The 23,573-nt window shown below is 49.7% G+C and overlaps 1 protein-coding gene across 7 annotated transcripts in view; it reads right to left on the bottom strand.

The window, feature by feature from the left end:
• The window catches only part of COL27A1 (collagen type XXVII alpha 1 chain), a 247,087-nt gene that overhangs the window by 53,074 nt on the left and 170,440 nt on the right, over positions 1-23,573 (bottom strand). For all 7 annotated transcript variants that reach the window (XM_039506042.1, XM_039506046.1, XM_039506043.1 and 4 more), the window contains 10 exons: positions 22,146-22,190; positions 20,262-20,315; positions 20,101-20,145; positions 19,704-19,757; positions 16,870-16,914; positions 14,068-14,121; positions 10,783-10,827; positions 9,006-9,059; positions 4,124-4,231; positions 753-806 (listed from right to left, as the gene is read on the bottom strand). In XM_039506042.1, the coding sequence (XP_039361976.1) occupies positions 753-806; positions 4,124-4,231; positions 9,006-9,059; positions 10,783-10,827; positions 14,068-14,121; positions 16,870-16,914; positions 19,704-19,757; positions 20,101-20,145; positions 20,262-20,315; positions 22,146-22,190 (558 nt within the window). The remainder of the gene's footprint in view (positions 1-752; positions 807-4,123; positions 4,232-9,005; positions 9,060-10,782; positions 10,828-14,067; positions 14,122-16,869; positions 16,915-19,703; positions 19,758-20,100; positions 20,146-20,261; positions 20,316-22,145; positions 22,191-23,573) is intronic.

Below are 23,573 nucleotides of genomic sequence, written 5' to 3'. Positions count from 1 at the left end.
AAGTAAAAGTTGTCAAGTGTCTATAGTACAGCAACTGGGGAAGAGTAGCAGAGGTTTTATTTCCTCTCTCCACAACCACAGTTCCACAATTTATGATGTTATTTGTAACATGGGACATTTGGTTTTTACATGAGTTTTAGGCTGGCAGCATCTATTTAAGCATAAGACACCTCAATGTGGAGCTATGTACTAAAAAGCTATAGCTATGGACAACACCCAGCCTTGCTCCAAAGAGAGTTTATCATGCCCCGCACCTTCCACAGTCATGCACACCAATAGGTGGTATGGCTCTGTTGAGAGTTCACTTCTCCGTGCCTCAGTTTCCCTAGCTGCAAAACGGGGATGGCACTTTGTCTTTGTAGAGGCTGGGATCTTGAAAGGAGCCTACTGGTATTAGGCACCCAAACCCTGTTTAAATTCAGTGGCTTGGATTTGCAAATGAGCCTACATCTACACAGCAAAAAAACCTAGCGGCACTGAGTCAGAGTCCAGGGTAGATATTGGGGCTCGGGCTGGAGCCTGGGTTCTGAAACCCAGTGAGGGGGCAGGGTCTTCGAGCCCAAACAGCTACACGTTATTGTTAGTCCTGCAGCGCAAGCCAGCTGAGCCGGGCTCTGAGAGTCGCTGCCGTGGGGCTGGTTTTTTGCTGTGTAGACGAACCCTAAAGCCCTCTGAGATCCATGGATGAAGAGCGTTACATAAAGGATTTATCACGACAAAATGGAGAGGGAAGAAATAATGGTGACACTGACCTTCGGCCCTTCACTGTTGTTCTGGCCAGGTGGGCCTATTTGTCCTTCCTCCCCCTAAAAGGGCAAAGAAGCAGAATTAAGGGACAGTCAAGACAACCTTTGGAAAATCATTTCTATAATGAGTCGGGGACAGTCTGCTGTGTGCAAGGCAATATTTGAATTCAATATTATTGGATAAGGCTCCAGCTGATCTTTGGAAATGCTGCCGATCTAAGTACACGCTGATGCACTGGATACTGCTTTCAAGGGGGAGTTACCTACATAAGGTACAAAGAGAGAGAAGCTGTATGCACAAGCACCTTTACAAGGGTGTTACCCGCAGTCGTGGTGTTACCCACAGTCGCAGATCCCCTGCTCTTCAGCAGGAGAAGAGATGTCTCACCATAAATATCCCTGGCCATCCAGCAGGGAAGAGATCCCTTGAGAGAGAGGAGAGAGAGGGCATGGGGTTATTAATTACTGGTTTTGCAGTAACGCCCAGGACATCAATCAAGGATCGTGGTGCTGGATGCCGTACAGACATGCTGTAAAAAGAGACAGTCGCCATGTCCTCCATGCATCAAAGAGAGAAGCAGCCCACTGCCGAGCAGTCCAGCACTGTCCCCTCCCAAGCATGGCATGGAGAACAAACCCTTCAGTGTTTCATTTGGTAGGAAAAGAAAACAGACCGGGGCCAAAAACGAAGGAGGAACTGCTGCAGGGCTAAAAATCACCAGGATTATCGAACTGTGTTTGTTTCCAAGAAGTTGAATTAAGATGATTAAGCGGCGCGGGCCAAGGGACATGCTGGCCGCCCTTCCTGCAGCCCCCATTGGCCTGGAGCAGCGAACCGCAGCCAGTGGGAGCTGCGATCGGCCGAACCTGCAGACGGGGCAGGTAAACAAACCGACCTGGCCTGCCAGGGGCTTTCCCTGAACAAGCGGTGGCCCTAGTTTGAGAACCCCTGGTCTAGATCTCTTAATGCCCCCCTCCAGCCTCGAGGGACACAGAAGGCCAGGATGGCTGTGGGCTTGTCACAGTAAAATGCATGAAGCTACTATCTGCAAGCAGATACTCTTTTGAGATGGGGCTTGCTGCATACTAAGCTGGAAAGGGCACTGTTCAGTGGGGAGAGGATTTCTGCTGAGTTATCCTTCTCTCAGAATGTATCCAATCTGACCAGTGAATGCCTAAGCAGGACTCATAGGGGCCCAAATGAGATAGCATTATTCTCAGACAGCGTGCGATCTTACTCCTGGAAAGGCAAAGGGGAAACAACAAGCCCCTTCTCTCATCTTTCTTGTGTTTTTGAACATGCAAAGAGAAAGATCAGCAAGGATCTAATTCTATGTTAAAATATTCAGCTTCCTGCTGCATCCGCCCCGCCCTGAGACTCGGCACTGAAATCTGCACTGCATGAGAAAGCGCTTTTTAAATCAGCTTCCTTCTTGCAGCACCTCAAGCTCTGACCCTCTCGGGTCTCACACGCTAAGGAGGGTTCCACCTGGCCAGGTGTAACTGACTGGAGACAGGTGCCTGAACTAGACGAGCTCTGCTTTGAGCTGGTCTGGCAATCTCTGCCTTCTTCACTGCTAACAAAATTCCAATGGCAGCATCTTTATTTTCAGTGGTGGAAGAACCAGAGAGCTTCACTCCCTGATCTCAGCTTCAGTTTGAAGGGCTGGCAGTTAGAAACAACAATCTGCAAACTGCACAATCTCAAAATACTTGTAAAGTGGTGAGCAGGTCTGATCTGGAGAAACAACCAGCAAGACCCCCACAAGGATATTATTAAGGGCAATTTCACTGCAAAACAACACATTGGAAATCCATTGAGCTCCTGCCTTTGGCCACAATTTTGCACCAAGCTGCATTGGCAGTGGCTCTCTCAATTGTCTAATTTAGAATCATCTACATAGACTCCTATGGGACAATTCCAGGGCAATTGGGATCAAATCTCTGCTAGTGTGCACTGGCCCAGGTCCATTAATGTCAAGTCCTGTGGACCTACTGAGAATTTGGCCCTTAATTTCTACCTGGCCCATTATCTGATACTGAATCCACTCTGCCAATGGATTAAGTACCTCTTTGCAGGGTTTAAGAGCAAGGCAGCATCTCTCTTTGTGCATGTGTACCCCTTCATTTCTCATTTTAAGTTTCTCCCCAGGAAGATGTAACTTGACTAGAGAGAAATAATAGGATATATGTTCAACTTCTCACAGCAGTTCGATAGTAACGATAGTGAGGGAGACAGTTAATAAACTCTCCTCGGCATTTCTTCTAGGGTACGAAGCTTACGGCAGATGAGATTTATCATTCACTATGGAAAGTGACATTTGCATTAGTCGGACAACATGAAAATGGCAATAAGCAGAGTACACGTGTTTTTAAAGCACATGGCGCTTCACCATTAGAGGGAGCTCGTGCATCGTGTGTTTTTCATGACGACTTGTCGAGAGGAAAAAGTTGGGTCAGTTGGAGAGATGCAACGTTCTGAACGGTAGCGCGTGGAAATATTTGCACCAACTGTCTCAGGAAGAGTCAGCTACAAGTGAGTCTGGGCAGGGCAGAATGCCAGGGTTTAATCCAGAGGGAGAGAGAGGCAAGGAGGAAGGCAGCTGAGAATCCCAGCAAGACTGTAGGATGGGATCAAGGGTTACAGAGAGTCAGTCAAGAGAAAGGAGTGGGGAAATGGGGAAGCTGAAGCATTTGGAGCCGAGGCACGGCAACGATTCTAGTCTGGGTCCTTTCTGCCGAGAGGCAGGAAGCGTGTTCAGCAACCCGCTTACACCAAGACCGGGCAATGGCTCAGCAGAACCATAAACTCAGTGAGAGCTGGGATGAGGTTCCTAAATACACACCTGCCTCTAGAGCAATTCTCCATCTGCTGCTTGGGAAATGTGACCTTCAGATTCATTTTAACGTGGAATCAGATACCTGCTTGGGGCCTATAATTCACACCTGCACCACGACTGCCGATTGCCCTGCAGGACGAGGCACTGAATCTCAAATGCTATTTCAGTGCCGTACCTCAGGGCCCAGGTTTGGACAATTGATATCAACCCGCTGTCCATGTTGTTAGACCACTCGTGCATAGAACTGCTGATAAATTGCACCCGCAGAACGTAAAGGCCTAAGAACCCAGCTTCTCCCAGAAAATCAATGCTAAAAGGGAAAGCACAATATACTCAGGGCTGAGTTGCAGGGTGGGGAAGGGTAAACGGATGATAAGTGTAGACTCACTGGCCACTGACAAAGCAGCCAAGCACCGTACCCTGCTCTCCCGGGTATGTTTCAAGGTGGGGAGGGGACACCACTTAAAAGATATTTTCTCTTGCATGTTGTGCTGCAACACAGCATATAACCAACGTCAAGAAGCAAAGACTCCTTACGTCATGTCCTTGGCGTCCAGCTGGCCCTCTGGGTCCAGGAAATCCCTGCAGACCCATTTGACCTCGAACTCCTGGGGGCCCTTTCATCCCCTGTGGCCCATGTTCTCCCTGGAAGCAATAAGATACAAATAATCATGGAGGGCCTGGCTGCACCTCCTGCTGCCCTTCCACCGGCGTGAACGGAGATGAAAACGGACGAGGTCTTTGTAATAAGCAGCTAGCGTGACTATCTCAGCTCCTAAACCCCCAGGGCAGCCATCTCCTTGTTCCCCCTCTGGATAGTCCGTCTTCTTTTATCTTTGGGTCTCTTCAATCTCATCATGCTGCATTCGTGGCAGAATAAAGTGGAAAAGGAAACAGCCTTAATTAACCCTAAATGCTCCTTCTCTGATCAGGTCACCAGAACATGCCTCCTGTTATCCAGCTTGTCCTGCAGCCACAACCACCAGCTGGTCTTTATTCCCGGCAAGTCCCTTCTAGCCCAAGCCCTGGGAAGTTAGATAGACCTCAGCCAAATCCCCGGATCCAAGTAACCCTGAACTTTGGGTCCACACCCAGTTCTGAACTTGGCAGCTCGCTCCCACCTCTGATTCAGAGTCAACACCACTGAACAACGTCCTCCTCAGAAACACCACGCCCGATCCTGTCTCCTTACCAGGACCGGTGGGTTGAAGCCCAAACAAGACACGCCGCTCCACCTCATCAGAGCGCCCCAAGATTTGGGGCTGAGCAGGATTTGACCATCTATAATATGTATATGGCCCCAATTACTGTGTTATCTGAGCACCTCACACTGTTCAATGCATTTATTCCCGGGACACCCCTGTGCAGCAGGGTCATGTGGTTATTCCCACTGTACAGAGAAGGAACAGAGAGACTAAGTGACTTGCCCAAGGTCACACAGGAAGTCTGTGGAGGAGCAGAGAACTGCACCCACATCGCCCAACTCCTAACCACTGGACCAGCCTCTCTCACCAAAAATGAGGTCCTTTTCAGATTAAAAAGATCTGCCCAGGGCGTGAGGAGAACAGAGCAATTGGGAGCTCCAGCTGAATGTTCATCTAGTGACATGAGCTCCTAAGAAATCCTTGTTGAAATTCTGCCACTAAAGTGAAAGTAGGGATGGGGTGATCTCACTCCCTCTGATGGAGTCGCCTCCCTTTCTGGATACTGCCTAGAGCAGGGGTAGGCAACCTGCGGCACGCGAGCTGAGTTTCAGTGGCACTCACACTGCCCGGGTCCTGGCCACCGGTCCAGGGGGCTCAGCATTTTATTTTAATTTTAAATGAAGCTTCTTAAATATTTTAAAAACCTTCTTTACTTTACATACTACAACAGTTGAGTTCTATATTATAGACTTATAGAAAGAGACCTTCTAAAAAGGTTACAATGTATTACTGGCACGCGAAACCCTTACATTAGAGTGAATAAATGAAGACTCGGCACACCGCTTCTGAAAGGTTGCTGACCCCTGGCCTAGCGCATCCCTGGCAGAGACCCATATCCAGACGAGGGCTCAAAACTTGGCCATTGGGCCAGTAACTGGGTTGAGGGGGAAGGGGAAGAATTATTTGTGATTATTTTCATTTTAAAAAGGGCTGAGATATTCACACACACTTTGCCCACAGCTCATGGGTAAATCATGAAAAGGCCCTGGCCCAGACTGCAACCCGTACACCTGCGCCAGGCCTGGAAATATGGTGAACAGGGTCAGTTGCAGGGAAATGTGTGTAGACGTGCAGGAACGAATGGGGCTAGAAACACTTTGCAGCTCAGTTTAACCTTGCAGCAGTTCAATGCTCTAGTGTAGACAGGCCATTAGTTAAACCAGATGAGCAGCTACAAACCTCCCCATAACCTACTGCCCTATCCTGCCATACCTGTGCCGCTCTCTCCGGCTGCCCTGCTACATGGGAGGAAGTTCCCAGGCTTAGCATCTGGAAGGCCTAACAGGTGGGAATTGGGTAACTGACGCGCCAAAGCCAGGTTTCTCCAGGGTAGTATTGTATATTGGAACCGGAAAAGGTTCGGAAAAGGGCAAGAAAATGATTAGTGGCACAGAGCAGCTTCCGTATGAGGAGAGATTAATAAGACTGGGACTTTTCAGCTTGGTAAAGAGACAACTAAGGGGGGATATGGTTGAGGTTTATAAAATCATGACTGGTGTGGAGGAAGTAAATAAGGAAGTGTTCTTTCCTCCTTCTCATAACACAAGAACTAGGGGTCCCCAAATGAAATTAATAGGCAGCAGGTTTAAAAGAAAGTATTTTTTCACACAATGCAGTTAGTCAGTCTGTGGAACTCCTTGCCAGAGGATGTTGTGAAAGCCAAGACTATAACAGGGTTCAACAAAGAGCTAGATAAGTTCATGGAGGACAGGTCCATCAATGGCTATTAGCCGGGATGGGCAGGGATGGTGCCCTAACCTCTGTTTGGCAGAAGCTGAGAATGAGCGACAGGGGATGGATCACTTGATGATTACCTGTTCTGTTCATTCTCTCTGAGGCACCTGGCATTGGCCACTGTCGGAGGACAGGATACTGGGCTAAATGGACTTTGGTCTGACCCAGTGTGGCTGTTCTTGTGTTCTTAGTATTCTCTGTTTGATCTGTGAGTGCTATTCTGGGTCACTGGAACAATTTGAATAGTGGGGTGCTGAGAGCCATTGAACCAAACTGTAAACCCTGGATATAATGGAAACCACTTCAATCCAGGGGGCACACCAGCACCCCTAGTTCCAGCACCTATGCTCTGGGGTGCAGTGCTCCAGGTTCCCCAGTTAACTCTCTTTCAGGATAGACCCCGCAGAATCGCATGAAACCTGTTCTCTACATACAGGACACTAGAGCAAATACACAGGCCATTGCTTTTACAGCAAGGCCTCTGCTTTGAAGGCAAAGCATCAAACATGAAATTAGGAGTGGGGCAATCCTCTGTTTTCAAGGGCCTAAGGGAGAATATACCAGGCCCCACCTCTGACCTGCCAAGCCAGCTGAGGTCAGGTAGGTGATCCATTCCTTCCCGCCGACAGTCCCATCTGAATGGGGACAAGGGCAGGACATTTTCGGGTCACAGATCCATTCTCTGGCAGGAAGGGCATTTTAATGGATATGGTGCTGGACTGGGATTCAAGGGACCTGGCTTCAAATCCCAGCTCAGCCACAGCGTTTCCTGTGTGACCATGGGCAAGTCAGTTGACCCTGTGCCTCAGTTCCCCACCTGCACAACAGGGATGAGGCTGCCAGATCTCACAGGAAGTAAACCCTCTTCATTAGTGACTGTGAGGTGTTGACACTGTGGTGATGAGCCCATGTAAATACCTAGACAGATGGATCTGTGGAATTCCCCTGTCTGTGCTCTGCCAGAGCCCCTCTCAGCCTGGTCTTCCAGGCTCAGTCAGGGCAGAATCTTTTCTATTTGAGTCAGGTTCATCTTTGGCCATTTGGGCAATTTCCCCCACATCTCGTCCTGTGTGTGTTTGGCCTCTTGTTTGAGGGAGAGACTGGTTCTCTCTGGGCCCAGCTCGGGGGCGGTTTTTGCCATTGGTACTTTAGCTTCCATAATCTTTATTCTGACATGTGATGTGTTTCCATGTCACTAAACGCAAATTGCTTCATGCTAACAGGAGAAGTACAAAGGGCTGGAGAATCCTGAGCCTATTCTACATCCAGCTGGGAGCAAGAGCCCCTCCTCGCTGCAGCAAGGAGCTCAGGAGACAGTGACCAGGGATATCCAATTCCACTGGCAGAGCAAGAGGCACTTTTAATGGTTCTCTCATGACCTTCAGCTCAGAGCTTGTCTTTCCCTGCAGCCACGTCTTCGCCAGGGAAACTTCACCTGCTATCAAGCCTCTTATTAAACACTGCACCCCGATGAGAACTTAATCCAGTACCAGAGTGGATTACCTAGGCTGGGCAGAGACACAGGAGAGCCATGGTGGGACGAATCCTCCCAGACCTGAGCTGCAGTGCTGAGAACACTATGTGTTGGAGGGGGATGAAGGACAGGAGTATCTGGGCAATGGCAGATCTTCTGGCCCCTCCCTGTCCCTCTTATGCCCCACCCACTCCATTCTAAGGGGCTCCTAGAAAAAGTTAGCTCTGTACTGGGGCGTACATCCCTGTGTGGCCCTCCCACATCTGGCCCACCCTCTATTGCAAAGGGAACCACACTAACCCCATTGATGTGGGCCTGGGCTCCCAGATGGGGGTCCGGCTAACTTAGCTCTCTATGCAGCATTGCCAGCGCTCATGATTTTATAATAAGCCTCACAATATTGGGGCTTAAAGCCCCATCTTCTGGAGTCATGTGATTACATGAGAATCACAGCTTCCATTTAATAAGAAAACCGGGGGGGAGTAAGCATCTAGCACTCATACCCATGGAAAAAGCTTAAAACACTGATTCCTAAAGGCTCATGAACCAGAACTCAAATAAAAAGAACTCAACTTTAAACAAACAAAAAAATCAAGATTTTTAGCTGATCATGATTTTGGGGGGCCTGACTCATGAGTTTCGATCACTTGACATTGGCAATGCTACCTATAAGAATGTTAAGAAAAGGGGTCCAGAATTTCTGCAGGTGACTGCTAGAGTAACTTTCCTGGCATGGTGGGATCTTCTTTATACAAACCTCCCCCTAATGAGGCTGCTGTGTACAAGGAACAGAGACTCGCCTGTCAAGAAGGGTGCTAGAATAAAGGTGCCTAGTGATTCTAATTGTTTATTCTTAAAGTGCCAGCAGAGAACTCAATCTAATTGTTAGTACAATACAACCAGATCAAACATGCTCTGAGATGACATGGCCACATTTAAGCAGTGGGGAGGAATGGGGAAGCGATAGAAATTACCCTCTGAATGCCAGCCACTGGGTCTACTGTACCTTGTCTCCTTTGGGTCCCATGTCCCCTTTCACTCCATCTGTGCCTTCACCACCCTGTAATAAGAGCACACGTTAAAAGTGCAGCTTCTCAGGAGACCGAACTGTGACGCTCCCCATGGCTGAGGAGCACAGCGATCTGCTTTCAGCATCGGAAAGGAAGCTTTCACCGGTTTTGATCAAAAGCTCATTCTTGATGGATCTTTCCACAGGTAGAAAGGGAAGTCTCCTTTCTACCCAGACCAGAAAGCTGCAATGTGACCCTACGTGCCAGATACTCGGGGAACTTTAGACCCCTGCAGGTAGCTTTAGCACCCCTGTAAAATGGTGGAGGAGGAGTGTATGGCAAGCAGCAGTGGCTCCAGGCACCAGCGCTCCAAGCAAGCCGCAGGGGGTGCCCTGCCGGTCCCTGTGAGGGTGGCAGTCAGGCAGTCTTCGGCGGCTTGCCTGCGGGAGGTCTGCCAGTCCCACGGCTTTGGCAGCAATTCGGTGGCGGGTATGCCGAAGCCGCGGGACCGGCGGACCTCCCGCAGGCGCTGCCGAAGGCAGCCTGCCTGCCATGCTTGGGGCGGCAAAAAAGCTAGAGCCGCCCTTGATGGCAAGGAGATCAACAGTAGATCTCCTGTAGTTTGGAGTTGATGCAAATATTCGTTGCTTGGGACAGAAGGAAGGACCACCTGCATTGCAATTAACAAAGAAAGTAACTTCCCTTCTGCTTTATGTTGGGATCCCTGCCCTTACCCCCCAACTCAAACACACACTTCTTAACTGGGGCATGAGATGGGCAGATAGTCGGAAACCTTCCACACACGAAGCTCAACGCTGACACGCAGCAAGTCCTGCTACTGTTGTTTCAAGCGGCGTGCGCCAGCTACCTTGATTGCTGCCAGACCTTTTGTGATGTACAGCAAGAGCCAGGAGGAGGCCACTCAATCTATTTTGAGCTGTGACCTTCTGTAGGGAAGGACCAGAACTCAGAACTCCAAAAGGTAACAGATCAGTGCATTGACCTTCAGTGCTGTAGAGCCTACCCCTGATTTGTGTTTGCCGAAAGATCCCAAGGCCACGTCCAAGAGTAGCAAAGATGCTGTCTTGCACCCTGGTGACTCATGTCCTGGTTAAACTATCCAGAGACTCACTTGCTCCAACACCCAACACCCTTCCTGACTAAGCACAACGCCGTCTGTCCACACAGCATAAAGTGCAGGAAGAGGAAGCAGGAGAGCTGGATTTGACTCCCAGCTCTGTTAGTTTCACTGAGTGTGACCTGAGCTGAACTGTACTGAAGTTTCCCCATCTGTAAAATGGGGGTGATATCTTAAATGGGGGAGGAGGAGCATAGAGAAGGGAGGCCAAATGTCTGAACATTTATGGAGAGCTCTGAGACACTCAGATTCAAGGGGAATAAAAAGTATCACTGTTCTTCCTGATAGGGGATAACGTTTCAGGGATCTTGAACAATCCAACTCCCCCGATAATTGGGACGTGTCTACACAAGGAAAAAAGGTGTGTTCTTACCACAGGTTAACGATCTTGTGTGACAATTATAAATGCTTTGTGTCTGGATGGTTTAGACACAAATCCTGCATCTCAGCAGGGGGTTAGACGAGATGACCGTTGCAGTCTCTTCTAACCCTATGGTTCTATGATTCACCAGATGTCCAATTTTATAGGGACAGTCCTGATATTCAGGGATTTTTCTTATATAGATGCCTATTACACCCCCCAATCCCAATTTTTCACACTTGCTATCTGGTTACCCTAAGGCCAAGTGACTTGCCTGGTCTCCTGGGAGTCCCTTTGAACCTGGCATTCCAATCAACCCCTGAAAGAGAAAGAGAGAGACAGTCAATGCAACATTTAAAAAGGACACAAAAATCCACACAGGCCTTCAAATCCCCCCGGGTGAAAGGTATGTGCCAGAAAATGAAGTGTCTGAAGTTCATGACCAATAGGAAACACCAGCCTCATTTGCAGAAGGTCATTGCTGATGATCCCATGGCAAGGTGTAAGGGAGAGGGCACCCCCTTGTGGCCCCAGGACAGCCTGCAAGTGATCCCTCACTTCAGTTTCCCTTTTGAGTCCCCAGTAACTCCACAGAGGATTATCTTCTAGGCCATCGTAGTTTATTAATAAAACTTGGTGCAAATGTCCATAACCAAAAGTCCCAAGACTCAGTTCACATCACACACCCCCACCCCAGCGCATACAGTCTTTAAAACCCGGCTTTGTTCTCACCGTACCCTGGTACCAGACACTTTGTCAGTCCTCTGTCCCTCTGCCAGGACAGGCAGCCCAGCCCTTCCTTCTGGGGTGCAACCCGCTCATCCCAGCAGGAACACCCACAGCCTCTCTGCTGGAGCCATCCCTCGCTCCCGGTGGTGCTCGCATATTCCTCCGGGTCCAACTCGCCAGCGAGGAGACACCAGCAGGTAAACCCTTCCACAGCACCCTTCCCTTCCTCCCACCCGCTCCAGCCCTGGCTCTGGCTCTCAAGCTCAGAGCCAACAGGCATCTCCCTCTGCTGCTGCTGCTCCTCCTGCCTTCAGCCCTGGCTCAGGGACACCAGCAGCAAACTCCCCTTGCTGCTCCCCTACCTTCAACCTTCCCCCAGGAACCACCTTCTCGCTCTGCCAGCTCTCGTCTCCTGCCCTACCTGACTGAACCAGTCTGCTCAGACTGGGTCTCTGTCTCAGCCTCTCCCCCAGCCCCAGCCGCTGCCCTGCTGCCCTCTTTGTCGGCCCAAAGAGGGAGCACCTGGACTGGACCCGGAGAGTTGAGTTAAGCCCAGTTTCATTTAACGGGTCAGCTACACTGTTACTCCCCGGGAAGGCGAGCGAGCGAGCTAGAAACATGGGGAAGGTACTGTTAGTACAGGCAGCCATCCTTTCACCTGGGCTAAGCATTTGCACTGTTCTTCAGTGCAGATGCCTGTCAAGTGCAAACTTTGATCCAGTGAGAACAGAGAGGAGAAACAGGAGGGAAATGGCTCTCTAAACACCACCTCACCATTCTCGCTGGCTAAGGGAAATTACCAGCAACCCTAAAGAGGGTCGTTAAAAAAAAAATCGGTGTTAAACACCCATGTGAGCTGGTTCCAGGTACATGTGATCTGCTGAGCTTGCTCCCTGGAGATGCTATGGTCTGGGTTGGGCATATCTGTCTAGGTAACTGGCCATTTGGGGTGGCTTCTGGACACCCCAGTCACACCAAAAGGGCATACTAATGTCATCTCTCTAGGTACTTATGTGGCCACTTACTACCAGCACTGGTGAGGCCTCATTTGGAGTACTGTGTCCAATTTTGGGCCCCACACTACAAGAAGGATGTGAATAAATTGGAGAGAGTCCAGCGGAGGGCAACAAAAATGATTAGGGGGCTGGAGTACATGACTTATGAGGAGAGGCTGAGGGAACTGAGATTGTTTAGCCTGCAGAAGAGAAGAATGAGGGGGGATTTGATAGCTGCTTTCAACTACCTGAAAGGGGGTTCCAAAGAGGATGGATCTAAACTGTTCTCAGTGGTAGAAGATGACAGAACAAGGAGTAATGGTCTCAAGTTGCAGAGGGGGAGGTTTAGGTTGGACATTAGGAAAAACTTTTTCACTAGCAGGGTGGTGAAGAACTGGAATGGGTTACCTAGGGAGGTGGTGGAATCTCCTTCCTTAGAGGTTTTTAAGGTCAGGCTTGACAAAGCCCTGGCTGGGATGATTTAGTTGGGAATTGGTCCTGCTTTGAGTAGGGGGTTGGACTAGGTGACCTCCTGAGGTCCCTTCCAACCCTGAGATTCTATGATACCATCACCAGAGCTTCACCCTCATTCATGGATTTGAGCCTTACTATGCTTGCAAAGGGAAGCATTATTCCCATATTACAGATAGGCAACTGAGACACAAGGTATATTAGAGACTCACCCATGGGAGTCTGTGGAGGAGCTGGGAATTGAACCCAGAGTCTCCTAGGTCTCACTCCAGCACCCAATCCACAAGACCATCTTTCTAATCTGGTTCCTACCAGAGCTACCTCCCTGCTGCCCAGATTTCCAGCAGCCACTGAGGCACAGCTTAGAAGAAGCCTGTTCCTTGCTTATTATCCTCAAGTGCCCCCCAACCGTCCAGGTTTTACGTGCCCCCATGAGGAAAACTTACAATCCAATTGGCTCTTTAGGATGTCAATATCAGAAGCAAAAGCCTTATGGGAACCCCCCCACACTGAGACACGGCTCCAGTATGGTCCACGACTGCACCCCAACCGTACTACTAAGCGGGGAGCATGAAGCGCTCCGGCTGCGTGAATTGGTGAAAGACTGTAAGTGTGTTGGGGGCTTTAAGCAAGTCAGCAGCAAGAGCTATTCTGGCAGATGGGTGGTGTGTAGGAAAGCCATGGAGAGCTACTTTTAAGAATACATCAGTGTAGGGAAGGCACTGACAACGCCCAGTCCTTAGTCTTTCCTGCTGAAGAGAGACCACAAGTAGTTAAGCCCCTCCCAGTCAGGGCAGACTGCCCCAGGGCTCAGACTCCGGATTGCCCCAGAAATCTCCCTAGGTCACCTGGGCTTAGCTTTGGCAACAGTGTTCCTCTAGTAGGCGGGAGCTTCCCCAGTGCACACACAGGCATTCCCAGTACGTCCAGCTTGGGGACTATGATGTTGCAGCAGTATCATGTGAGGGCTGCCGCGTGCAGAGCCCTCCCTCTCCCATCTTATATCTAGCCTATTTCCTAACAGGGCAGAGGCCCAGCCACACATGCAGATAAATGCATATGATTCAACGAACGCACAAGGGGAAAGAGAGCTAGCTTGGCTTTGTCTCCTCTGTGCAGTGGGCAGGATCTCAAACGGTCTATGGTGTCCTACCATGGGTAGCAGCTGGGCTCCAGAAAGAAAGACAGAGCCAAGGGAAAGACCCAGTGGATTTCCCTCATTATTCACTCCAATGCAACGTACCCGTTCAGGTTATGAACTGAAGCAATATGACATAAAGAATTCACCATGCCCAAAGCCTCTCCACTCCCACCCTCACCCATAATGAGCTGGGGCATGGAAAGATACATCCACACAGACTTACCATGGGGCCCTCTTGACCACGCTCTCCTCTTAGTCCAGCAGGACCGACTGCTCCCTGCAACCAGAAATAACCCTATAAAAACGGCTTCATGACAAGGCTGCCATGTTTTAATTAACTCATCAAGGCTGACTGTTATTAAAAGGCAACAGATACACCAGAGAAATCCAAACTGAGTGACAGCAGGAGGGTGGGTAACAAATCAAATCCCATTTCCAAGGAGGAAGGAATGGGGGGAGTGGGGATCGTGAGTCTCCCAACAGGGAGATTTCTTGATTTGATATCAAAAGTTTAATGAATTCTGTACACTTCCCACTCCTTAGGCAAGACTCCCAGGTGCCAGACTCTTCACTCGGCACGTACAGGGCACTTGGCCACAGCCGCTATGGGAAAGGAGGTGCCAAGGACCCATTTTGGCCATGAATGGGCTATCAATACACACTGGTTTTCTGAATGACTATTGGTCACATTCATTCCAATGGGGGCGAAGGGAGGATACTCTACTGTTCATAAGGCAGCCCCTTCGAACTGATCAGAGGATCACCCAAGAACTGCATTTAATCACGCAACTCTGCATTTACCTATTACCACCAATGTCTCTGCTTATCCATCAGACTCCATCCTTTTCTACACCTGTAGTCATGCAATAACCTTTATGGCAGTTAATGGCCAGTGACCAAGTCAACAATAAATGTGGGAGGAGAAAAACAACAGAACCATCCCCCTCCTCCCCAAAGTTTCAGGATTGTGCCAGATCTAAGTGTGAAAAGGACCAAATTCAAGCTCTAAGGGTCTCTCTCTCTTTTGACTGTGAGTTGGAGCCTACAGCTCAGACAAATGAACTGGAAATAGCTAAAAATGGAATCACTCCATAGGATATATGCCTGTGCTACCTACCTCAGAGTTCTATATGTCTCCCCATCACCGGAGGAACTGAAAACTTTCCACTTAAAATCAACAGCAAAAGTTCCTAGCGGACTTGATGGAGTTTCTGGCCCTTCTTCCTTTCTGGGGTAGAGTATTTGGGGTTTTTTGCCCTTCTTTCTTTTTTCCCTAAGATTTTACAATTTCCTCTCCCCCCCCCCCTTTGACTTGTAGGAGTTTAGGGGTCAGAGAGCAGTATTGTGAGTATCATTTTTATAGTAGAAAGGCATTTTCCACATGCTGGAGCCTGTTTTCTTTCACTCAGACAGGGAAAGAGGATGGGTTTCAGAGTAGCAGCCGTGTTAGTCTGTATCCGCAAAAAGAACAGGAGGACTTGTGGCACCTTAGAGACTAATACATTTATTTGAGCATAAGTTTTCGTGGGCTACAGCCGGTTCTGCAGTGGTGCTTCTGCCAGCCAGTCAACACAGCAAAGGCCCAGAGAAAGCCACCTACCTCTTCTCTTTAAGTGGGGGAGTATGGGACCATTTCACATCAACGTCCCACTCTCTGCACTCGCTACCAACCAGTCAAGGTTACAGTGTTTATCTTCAAAAAACTAAAGTGACTGGGGTTTGCTTACCTCAGTCTGCTGCAGCCTGGCATGGTTCCTGCCATCAGCAGAAACACTTCAGCCATATGGCCCCCAGGTACAGAGGCTAAAGGCAAGGCCCTCTCAGCGTATACCTGTCACAGCCATGGCTTGGGGCAGGAGGAGACGTTGAGCCAATGGTCAGAGACCAGAAATAGGTCAGTAAAGTAGGAACACAGGACAAGTTAGGTAAGCAGGACTCAGGCGAGAAGACAGGGTCTGATGTAGCCACCAGCCAGGAATTTGCCCCCTTGCACAGATTACTTCCCATGCCTCCTTCTGGCTTAAATAGCATAGCTGGACCAAACAGCAGGGCCAGGCACTCGTCCAATCAGGACTGCCATGAACTGTGCTTCTGGTGGGGCTAGGTTTCCTTTAGCCACTCAGCCCCTCAGTTACTAGCAGGCCATTGGATACTGCTGGTATGCAAAGGTTGCCTGGGGACCTGCAGACCTGGGTTCAAGACCCATGGATCCTCACAATCATCCTCACTGCAGTCAGAGGGTAGACACACCTGAGCTGACGTTAGTCTGGCCAGCTCAGGTCCCAGAGGTGTGAAACAGCAGCAGGACAGGAGAGCCCTGGGAGTAGCTACCCAAGGTTCCAGGGCTTGTACAGCCCATGCTGCTGCAGCTTCACTGCTCCAGGCAGGGCCGGCTTTATTAACTGCGGGGCCCGATTCAAATATCCAGTGACACTTCGGTGGCAGGGGGTCTGCTCTGGGTCTTTCGCGGCACCAAAGGACCCCCTGCTGCCGAAATGCCACTGAAGACCCCAGAGTGGACCGCGGCCAGGTGAGTAAAAATTTTTTTAAAGGCTCCTAAGGCATGGGGCCCTCTTAGGCGCGGGGCCCAGTTCCGGGGAATCTAAAGCCGGCCATGGCTCCAGGCCCTGAGTTACCGGAGCTAGGTTTAATTTAGCAATGACTACACGAGCTTCTATCATACCCTGTGAGTACAGCACAGACATACCAGCAACAGAAATCCCTGGGCTTTGGAATTCATTCCCACTGGAGATCAAGCTGAGCTCACAGGTGAACTCTGCTGTCTGTGCAGGCCTCTACCTAAGTCCTGGCACCAAACGGGCACCGCTTGGAGCTCGTTCAATTCAGGCAAGTAGCTCTGGGGAGGGCAAGAGCATTTTGCTCCCCTCAGGGCTGTAGGTACCAGATACTACAGTGATGGGCTCATTACAACAAGCAACCTCAGTAACAATGAGACATTATTGCAATGGCAGCAAGATGGGGAAGAACGTATTTAACTCTATATATGGGGGAAACAGACTCTTACAGGGTCTCCTTTAGGCCCAGAGGATCCTTCTATCCCAAGTGGACCCTAGAGAGAAAGAGAAAGAAAATAAGCTGTAAATACAGGCAAGAATAGAGACCCCATTCTTTAAAGTTTAAATGAAGTCAAAGTGAAAGAGAATCTGTTCCAGCCTCCTTCAAATCAGGGTGGGAGAAGATGTCACTACAGGTCAAGGGCAGCATTGCTCATTCACTTTGTGCTATTTCTTTCACTCCACGGTCTGTTCAAATGCCATGTACCCTCAAGCCCTGTGCTCAGTGGTCTGTGCCCATTGGTGATGCAGGATGTCCGGTGATTTCATCTCACGACTCCTGGCTCCTCCTACCCTCCCAGTCTTACACTGTTTCCACTTAGATTTCCTGCAAGTGAAACTCTCCCAAGCAATGGACAGTCTGTGACAGATGGGTGAGGAGGGGTCAAAACTAGAAAACAATCCTGGTGAATTGTCCATGGTGATGGAGAAGTTCATTCCAAGCTTTCCTACAGCCCATTACAGAAACGGGGTGGATCTGGATGTATATTTTCATGCCAATGACAATGTTTTTCCATGTGGATTACTCCACCTATGATACAGCTTGCTTACATTAGTCTTTTCCTGCATCTTCCTCTGTCTTTTCTCCTTCCACTAACTCCTCTGGGCTGGCCTACCAATACCTACAGGTGTCCCTGCCAGGACTATGCTCAATGAGGAAATCAGCATCTTCTAAGAACCACTGCTCTTCCTGCAGTGTAACCTCCCTTCTAGTCTTTGGTCTCACCTGCAGCACAGAGAATCAGGCTCCAGTCCTCAGCAGGAGGTGAGGAAAAGGTTTAGGATCTCACAGCATAACTTACTAGAGGGTTGTATACTAAGATGCACACCCAGCCATGCCCTTGCCCCCACTCTGGCCCCACTTGGCAGGTGGTGGGGCTGGAGCTGGTTGGAATAGGGGCTCTGGCTCCAGCTGTGGGGGCAAGAGGGGCTGACCAGAGTCAAGTGAGGGGCCCACTAATCCTCACCTAGCCCTCACCCTGGGATCCCTGCCTCACCCTTGTACCCATAGTGACTCTGTTTCCCAGCCACAGGCCTCTGTGAGGTCACTGCCTCGCGCCTGTACCCTGAGTGACTCTGCTTCCCGGCCACAGGCCTCTGTGAGGTCACTGCCTCATGCCTGTACTCTGAGTGACCAAATGGTTTTACCGGAAATCAGGCTTTCCTGGTTTTTCAATTTTCACCGAAATCAATAGGGTTTTGCCCACAGATCCTTAGAACTGGATCGGATGTTGAAATGGATCGGATGTGGTGTTCAAATGTTATCACCTGACAGACACATGCTAGCGAGATTGTGTAGGGCCTCAGGGCCGGCTTTAGGCCGATTCACCCGATACCCTGGAATCGGGCCCCGCACCAGCACCTTTTTAATTGTTACTCACCCGGCGGCACTCCGGGTCTTCGGCGGCATTTCGGTGGTGGGTCCTTCAGTGCCACCGAAGACCCGGAGCGAGTGAAGGATCCGCTGCCAAAGTGCCACCAAAGACCCAGAGTGCCGCCGGGTGAGTACGAATCGGGCCCCACACGTGCTAAAGCCGGCCCTCTAGGGCCTAGCTTTGCTTGACCAATAATACTAGACACGAGCCCCGTTCTCAGGAGAACACTGCTCCCTTGGCCAGCAGCACGGTGTGCTGGTTAGAGAAAAAGAGTCAGGAGACCTGGATTCTAATCCCAGCTCCAGTGCTGGTTCAGTCAGTGACCTAGGTCAAGTCCCTTCACCTCTGAGTGCCTCGGTTACCCCATCTGCAAAGCAGGGATAATATGGATTATGTGCCTCTAAAATACTCGCTGGCAGGTGTCTGTCAGGCGATATAATTTGAACACCACATTCGATCCACTCCAACAGTTTGAGGCATATTCTAGGCATCAGTGGGCAGAACCCTGTGGAGTCTGGTGAAAACTGAAAAACCAGGGAAGCCTGGTTTCCTGGTAAAACCACCATTTGGCCACTCAGGGTACAGGGCAAGGCAGTGACCTCACAGAGGCCTGTGACAGTGAGCAGAGTAACTTGATACAGAGTAAGGCAGTGAGGGGTTTAGTGTGTGGTTTAGTGGGCCCCATAATGCACTGTGGCCAGCTCCACCCCAGCTGGTCCCTTGCCCTCACACACACACCTCAGCCAATCCCCATTTCCCCTTCCGTCAGGCCTTCCCAGCCAGACGTGACCACGGTGGGGCCGAGTGCATGGTTGGGTGGGGGGAACTGGCCAGAGCCAGGGTGAGGGGCCTGGCACGGTATACAGCTGCCTTACGTAAGCAGTGGAGTCTACAACCCTCTCGGTTATATGATTGCAGAACCCCCGAGACTCTATCCAACAAGACTGGAGTCCCGTTGTGCTAGCCCGGTTCCAACACACAGCGAGAGAGACAGCCCCCGCCCCAAACAGCTTACAGTGTAAACAGACAAGGCAGACAAAAGGTGGAAGAGAACGCAGAGGCAGAGAGCAGGGGAATGGTTTGCCCAGGTCCAACAGCAGGTAAACGGCAGTGCTGGAAACAGAACATGAGTCTCCTGGCTCCCAGTTAAATGCCCTCCCAATAGAGAATGCAGCTTCCCATCGCTGGGCACCCTGTGCATTCCCTCAGGCAGTGGGGAACATGGCCTGGGTGAGTGAAGCCTTTAAGTCCATGTGCGAGATGCAATGGAAAATTCCAGCAGCCCATTTGCTTAGCAAGGACTCAGACAAGGCCCCACTTCTCCTGGGTGCTGCATGGGACACCTGTGGCCTTGGAAATGTCACGTGTTCTGTACTGAGAAGATGATTATGCATCCAGGAGCAATTTACCTGTGATCCTCTAGGCCCTGGAGGTCCACGTCTCCCTTGCAAGCCTTGTGGTCCCTACAGAAAACAGGGTGGGGTGAAAGCACCTACAGTTAGGTTTGAATTAGCTTGAGTGCAAGTGCCACCTTGCAATACAGTTCATCAGATGCGCTGAGTTCCTTATTCACCGTTCACCTCTTTCAAGGAATGAGCAGAAGTGTCTGCAGCAGGGGCTGGAGGTGCAAAGATGGAGGGGGTTCTTTGGCCTCCAGGCCAATTAAACCTCCCTCCACCCAGACCTTGGCTGCCAATTAGTGCCAGGGAGAGAGAGCCATTGGGAGCTGGGCTCCACCCTTGAACTCATTTCACAAAGGTCCCCATAGCAACTGCTGTCATCACGAGGCTAGTGTCGAGGACATACCTTGGGGCCCCGTGGGCCTGGCAAGCCAGAAGGGCCCATTTCTCCCTATGAACAAAGCAAACATAGGTACGCTCAATAAAGTGGCACAGCAGGCAAAGAAAGAGAGGTACACAACAGCAAGTATATGGCACCTTCCCCCACGTTGCCCGGTAGGGACTCACCTGAGAGCCATTGACTCCTTGTAATCCGACTGGCCCCGGCTGCCCCGGCTCCCCCTGCAATGAAACAACACATAGTTACAGTCCCCATAGTTAGTCTGTCATAAAACGCGGGAGAACCATGCAGTCCGCTCCTTCACAGATACCGGTCAGGACAGCCAGGGGGCTGGCTGGAGCGGTCTGTCAGATCTGCCTGGCAGCTGGGAATTCTCCCAGAAGGCTGCAATGTTGACCAGACTGGAGAGGCTACTTCCATTAGTAGCCTATATCAGGGCCACCCAGAGGATTCAGGGGGCCTGGGACAAAGCAATTTCAGGGGCCCCTTCCATAAGAAAAAGTTGCAATACTATAGAATACTCATGGGAGCCCGGGGCAAATTGCCCCCCCTCTGGGCAGCCCTGGCCTATATACCTGCTTTGGGGCCACCTGGCTAGGCCTCTGCTTGTAGATTGGCTGGGCCCTAGATGATTGGCCTGGGCCTACCATTGGATTTTCAGTGCCCACCAGTGGCTTCTGTCTTGTGGCTTCCAGAGACAGACTCCAGCAGAGCAGGGCACTCAGCTGAAGCAACACAGACAAGAAGCTCAGAAAACCAAGTTATTGGGCTCAATACAGGAGTTACTGGGTGAAATTTTATAGCCTGTGTTGCACAGGAGGCCAGACTAGATGACCTACTGGACACTTCTGGCCTTAACATCTCTCATTCTAGTATTCCTGGAGAAAGCCCTGGGGGATTCCCATCAGCTCCGTGGTGTTAACACACAACAGAGTTCACCAGAAGCACAAGATCATGAGCTCTTTGAGACCAAGACCGGCTGATTATTCTCTGTTTGTACAGCACCTAGCACACTGGGGTCCTGGTCTGTGAGCCAGGCTCCTAGGTACCATATCACTATACAAATAGTGCATCGTAACCTCTCATTGTCTCACATTCCACAAAAGAGCCCCAGACAGCCACCATAAAGCACGGGGCTGAGCCAAACTGGAGAGAGCACGTCACTGGCATGAGTAGGTCAGTCCCACTCCTTCCAGTGTTACCACCTCACACCTCCCTTTTATTGCTGCACAGGGATTTACTTCACCGCCAACTCATTCCCACAGAGACTGATGCGTATGCAATGCCCTGTCTCCTAACCCTGGCCATGTTTAAAACTCAGTAATGCTCTTGTATCGAAGAGCTGCCCCCCGTCGCACCACAGTGCCATTTCTTTGTGGGTGTGTAGCCGAGGGGTAGAGGATCGCTGAGAAAGGAATTCCCTTTTCTTCCACTTTTCTCCTTTCTGCAGATGGTGTTTCCATCTTATACACACTGTAACATGCCCTCCCCTTTCACTGCAGGACAGATTTCCTTTAGAGCTGGGCAGGAAGCAGAATTTCCATTTCATGGGAAATTCACCATTTTGAAATGTGCTTTCATTCCCCGCTGGAGTGAAAATTCCAATTTCAAAGCTTCCTTGGAAACTGAATTTTTGAAAAATGTGTCATTTCAATTTGGATTTTTTTTTAACTTTATAATTTGTAATATAAAATTAAATGTATTTTTAAACAAACAAACAAACAAACCACAAGGTTCCATCCCCAAAGCATCAAAACAGAATTTTTCATCCTTACGAATTTTAATTTTGATTTCTCCCCCCCCAAAAAGAAGTTTTTGAAATCGACACATTCCCCTAGAAAATTTCAATTTTGACAAAATGGCATTTTCTAATGGAAAAACATTCTGCCGGGAAATTTGCAACCAGCTGTAATTCCCTTTCCAGCTCTCAAGGACAACAGCACTGAATGCACTAGGAGAGTGCTGAGTCAAAGACCAGTGAAAACTATCTCAGGCACAAGAACAACCTTGTTTTTATCCATTGGTTAAACTGAAAAATTATAAAAACTTACCATAGGTCCGGCCAGCCCTGGAGAACCCACTGCACCACTTTCCCCCTGAAGCAGGATAAAGAAACACTTGAGATCTCAACACTATAAGCAGCATCTCCTTTTCCCTTCCCCTTTTTCCTACGGAGTGACACAATACCAAGTACAACCTGGAAAAAGCCACCTTTGGTACGGGAACGAGGATGATCTAATGCAGACCACTGCTGGTATGTAAGTGTAACCCACACTCACTCCAGGTGGCACAATGTTCCGCTCTGGTGGTGACTAGGCCACAGATAGGGACCTGGGTCTCTTAGCTTAGGCAGTAGAGGCTCATGCTTTAAGATCCAGAAGTCCCAGGTGCTCTGTTCATGGCATACACTTAGAAAAGTTAGATTAAAAACAAATATTCTTGCTGGAAGGTTGCAACATAACACTACTGCGTTTCTTAGAATTCAGACTAACGACACACAAGAACCCAAAAACAGAGAGACACAAAGCAGGCTGCTCCCTAAACAGAGTTTTGGGCCCCACACTACAAGAAGGAGGTGGAAAAATTGTAAAGAGTCCAGCGGAGGGCAACAAAAAGAATTAGGGGGCTGGAACACATGACTTATGAGGAGAGGCTGAGGGAACTGGGATTGTTTAGTCTGCAGAAGAGAAGAATGAGGGGGGATTTGATAGCTGCTTTCAACTACCTGAAAGGGGGTTCCAGAGAAGATGGATCTAGACTGTTCTCAGTGGTAGCAGATGACAGAACAAGGAGCAATGGTCTCAAGTTGCAGTGGGGAAGGTCTAGGTTGGATATTAGGAAACATTATTTCACTAGGAGGGTGGTGAAGCACTGGAATGGGTTACCTAGGGAGGTGGTGGAATCTCCTTCCTTAGGAGTTTTTAAGGTCAGGCTTGACAAAGCTCTGGCTGGGATGATTTAGTTGGGAATTGGTCCTGCTTTGAACAGGGGGTTGGACTAGATGACCTCCTGAGGTCCCTTCCAACCCTGATATTCTATGATTCTAACTCACCCCTCCTTACTGTAGGCTGGCTGACTGCTGCCAGGCCCAGATTACACACTTCCCTAAAGAGCCTTATACACTGCAAGCAGGACCAGGAAAAATCCTTGAGTGACAATTTACACCATTTCAGTACAGCACACCAGGTTCAATCCTGGCTGTGGATAATCCACCCAGGGGCAGAGCATCACACAAGCAGTGTTCCTATCCACTGCTGAGCAGGCAAACTGACCCCAGTCCTGTGACAGTGAATTCTGACTAGAAGCTCAAAAGGCCATTGTGAAGGGCAAGTGATTAAAATTGTCATTTATCTTTTTACAAAATCCACTGGTTAATTAGTCAAGTGTCCACAGGTATGAGTCCAGTGGCTTTAGCTGTACAGTACTGAGGGCTATTGGCTTTAAGGCTACTATATAAACTCCAGTGAATGATCGGTCCA

The sequence above is a fragment of the Mauremys reevesii genome, linkage group 19 (genome assembly GCF_016161935.1).
Source record: "Mauremys reevesii isolate NIE-2019 linkage group 19, ASM1616193v1, whole genome shotgun sequence".
Lineage (NCBI taxonomy): Eukaryota > Metazoa > Chordata > Testudines > Geoemydidae > Mauremys > Mauremys reevesii.
This window is presented reverse-complemented; position numbering and strand designations above follow the sequence as displayed.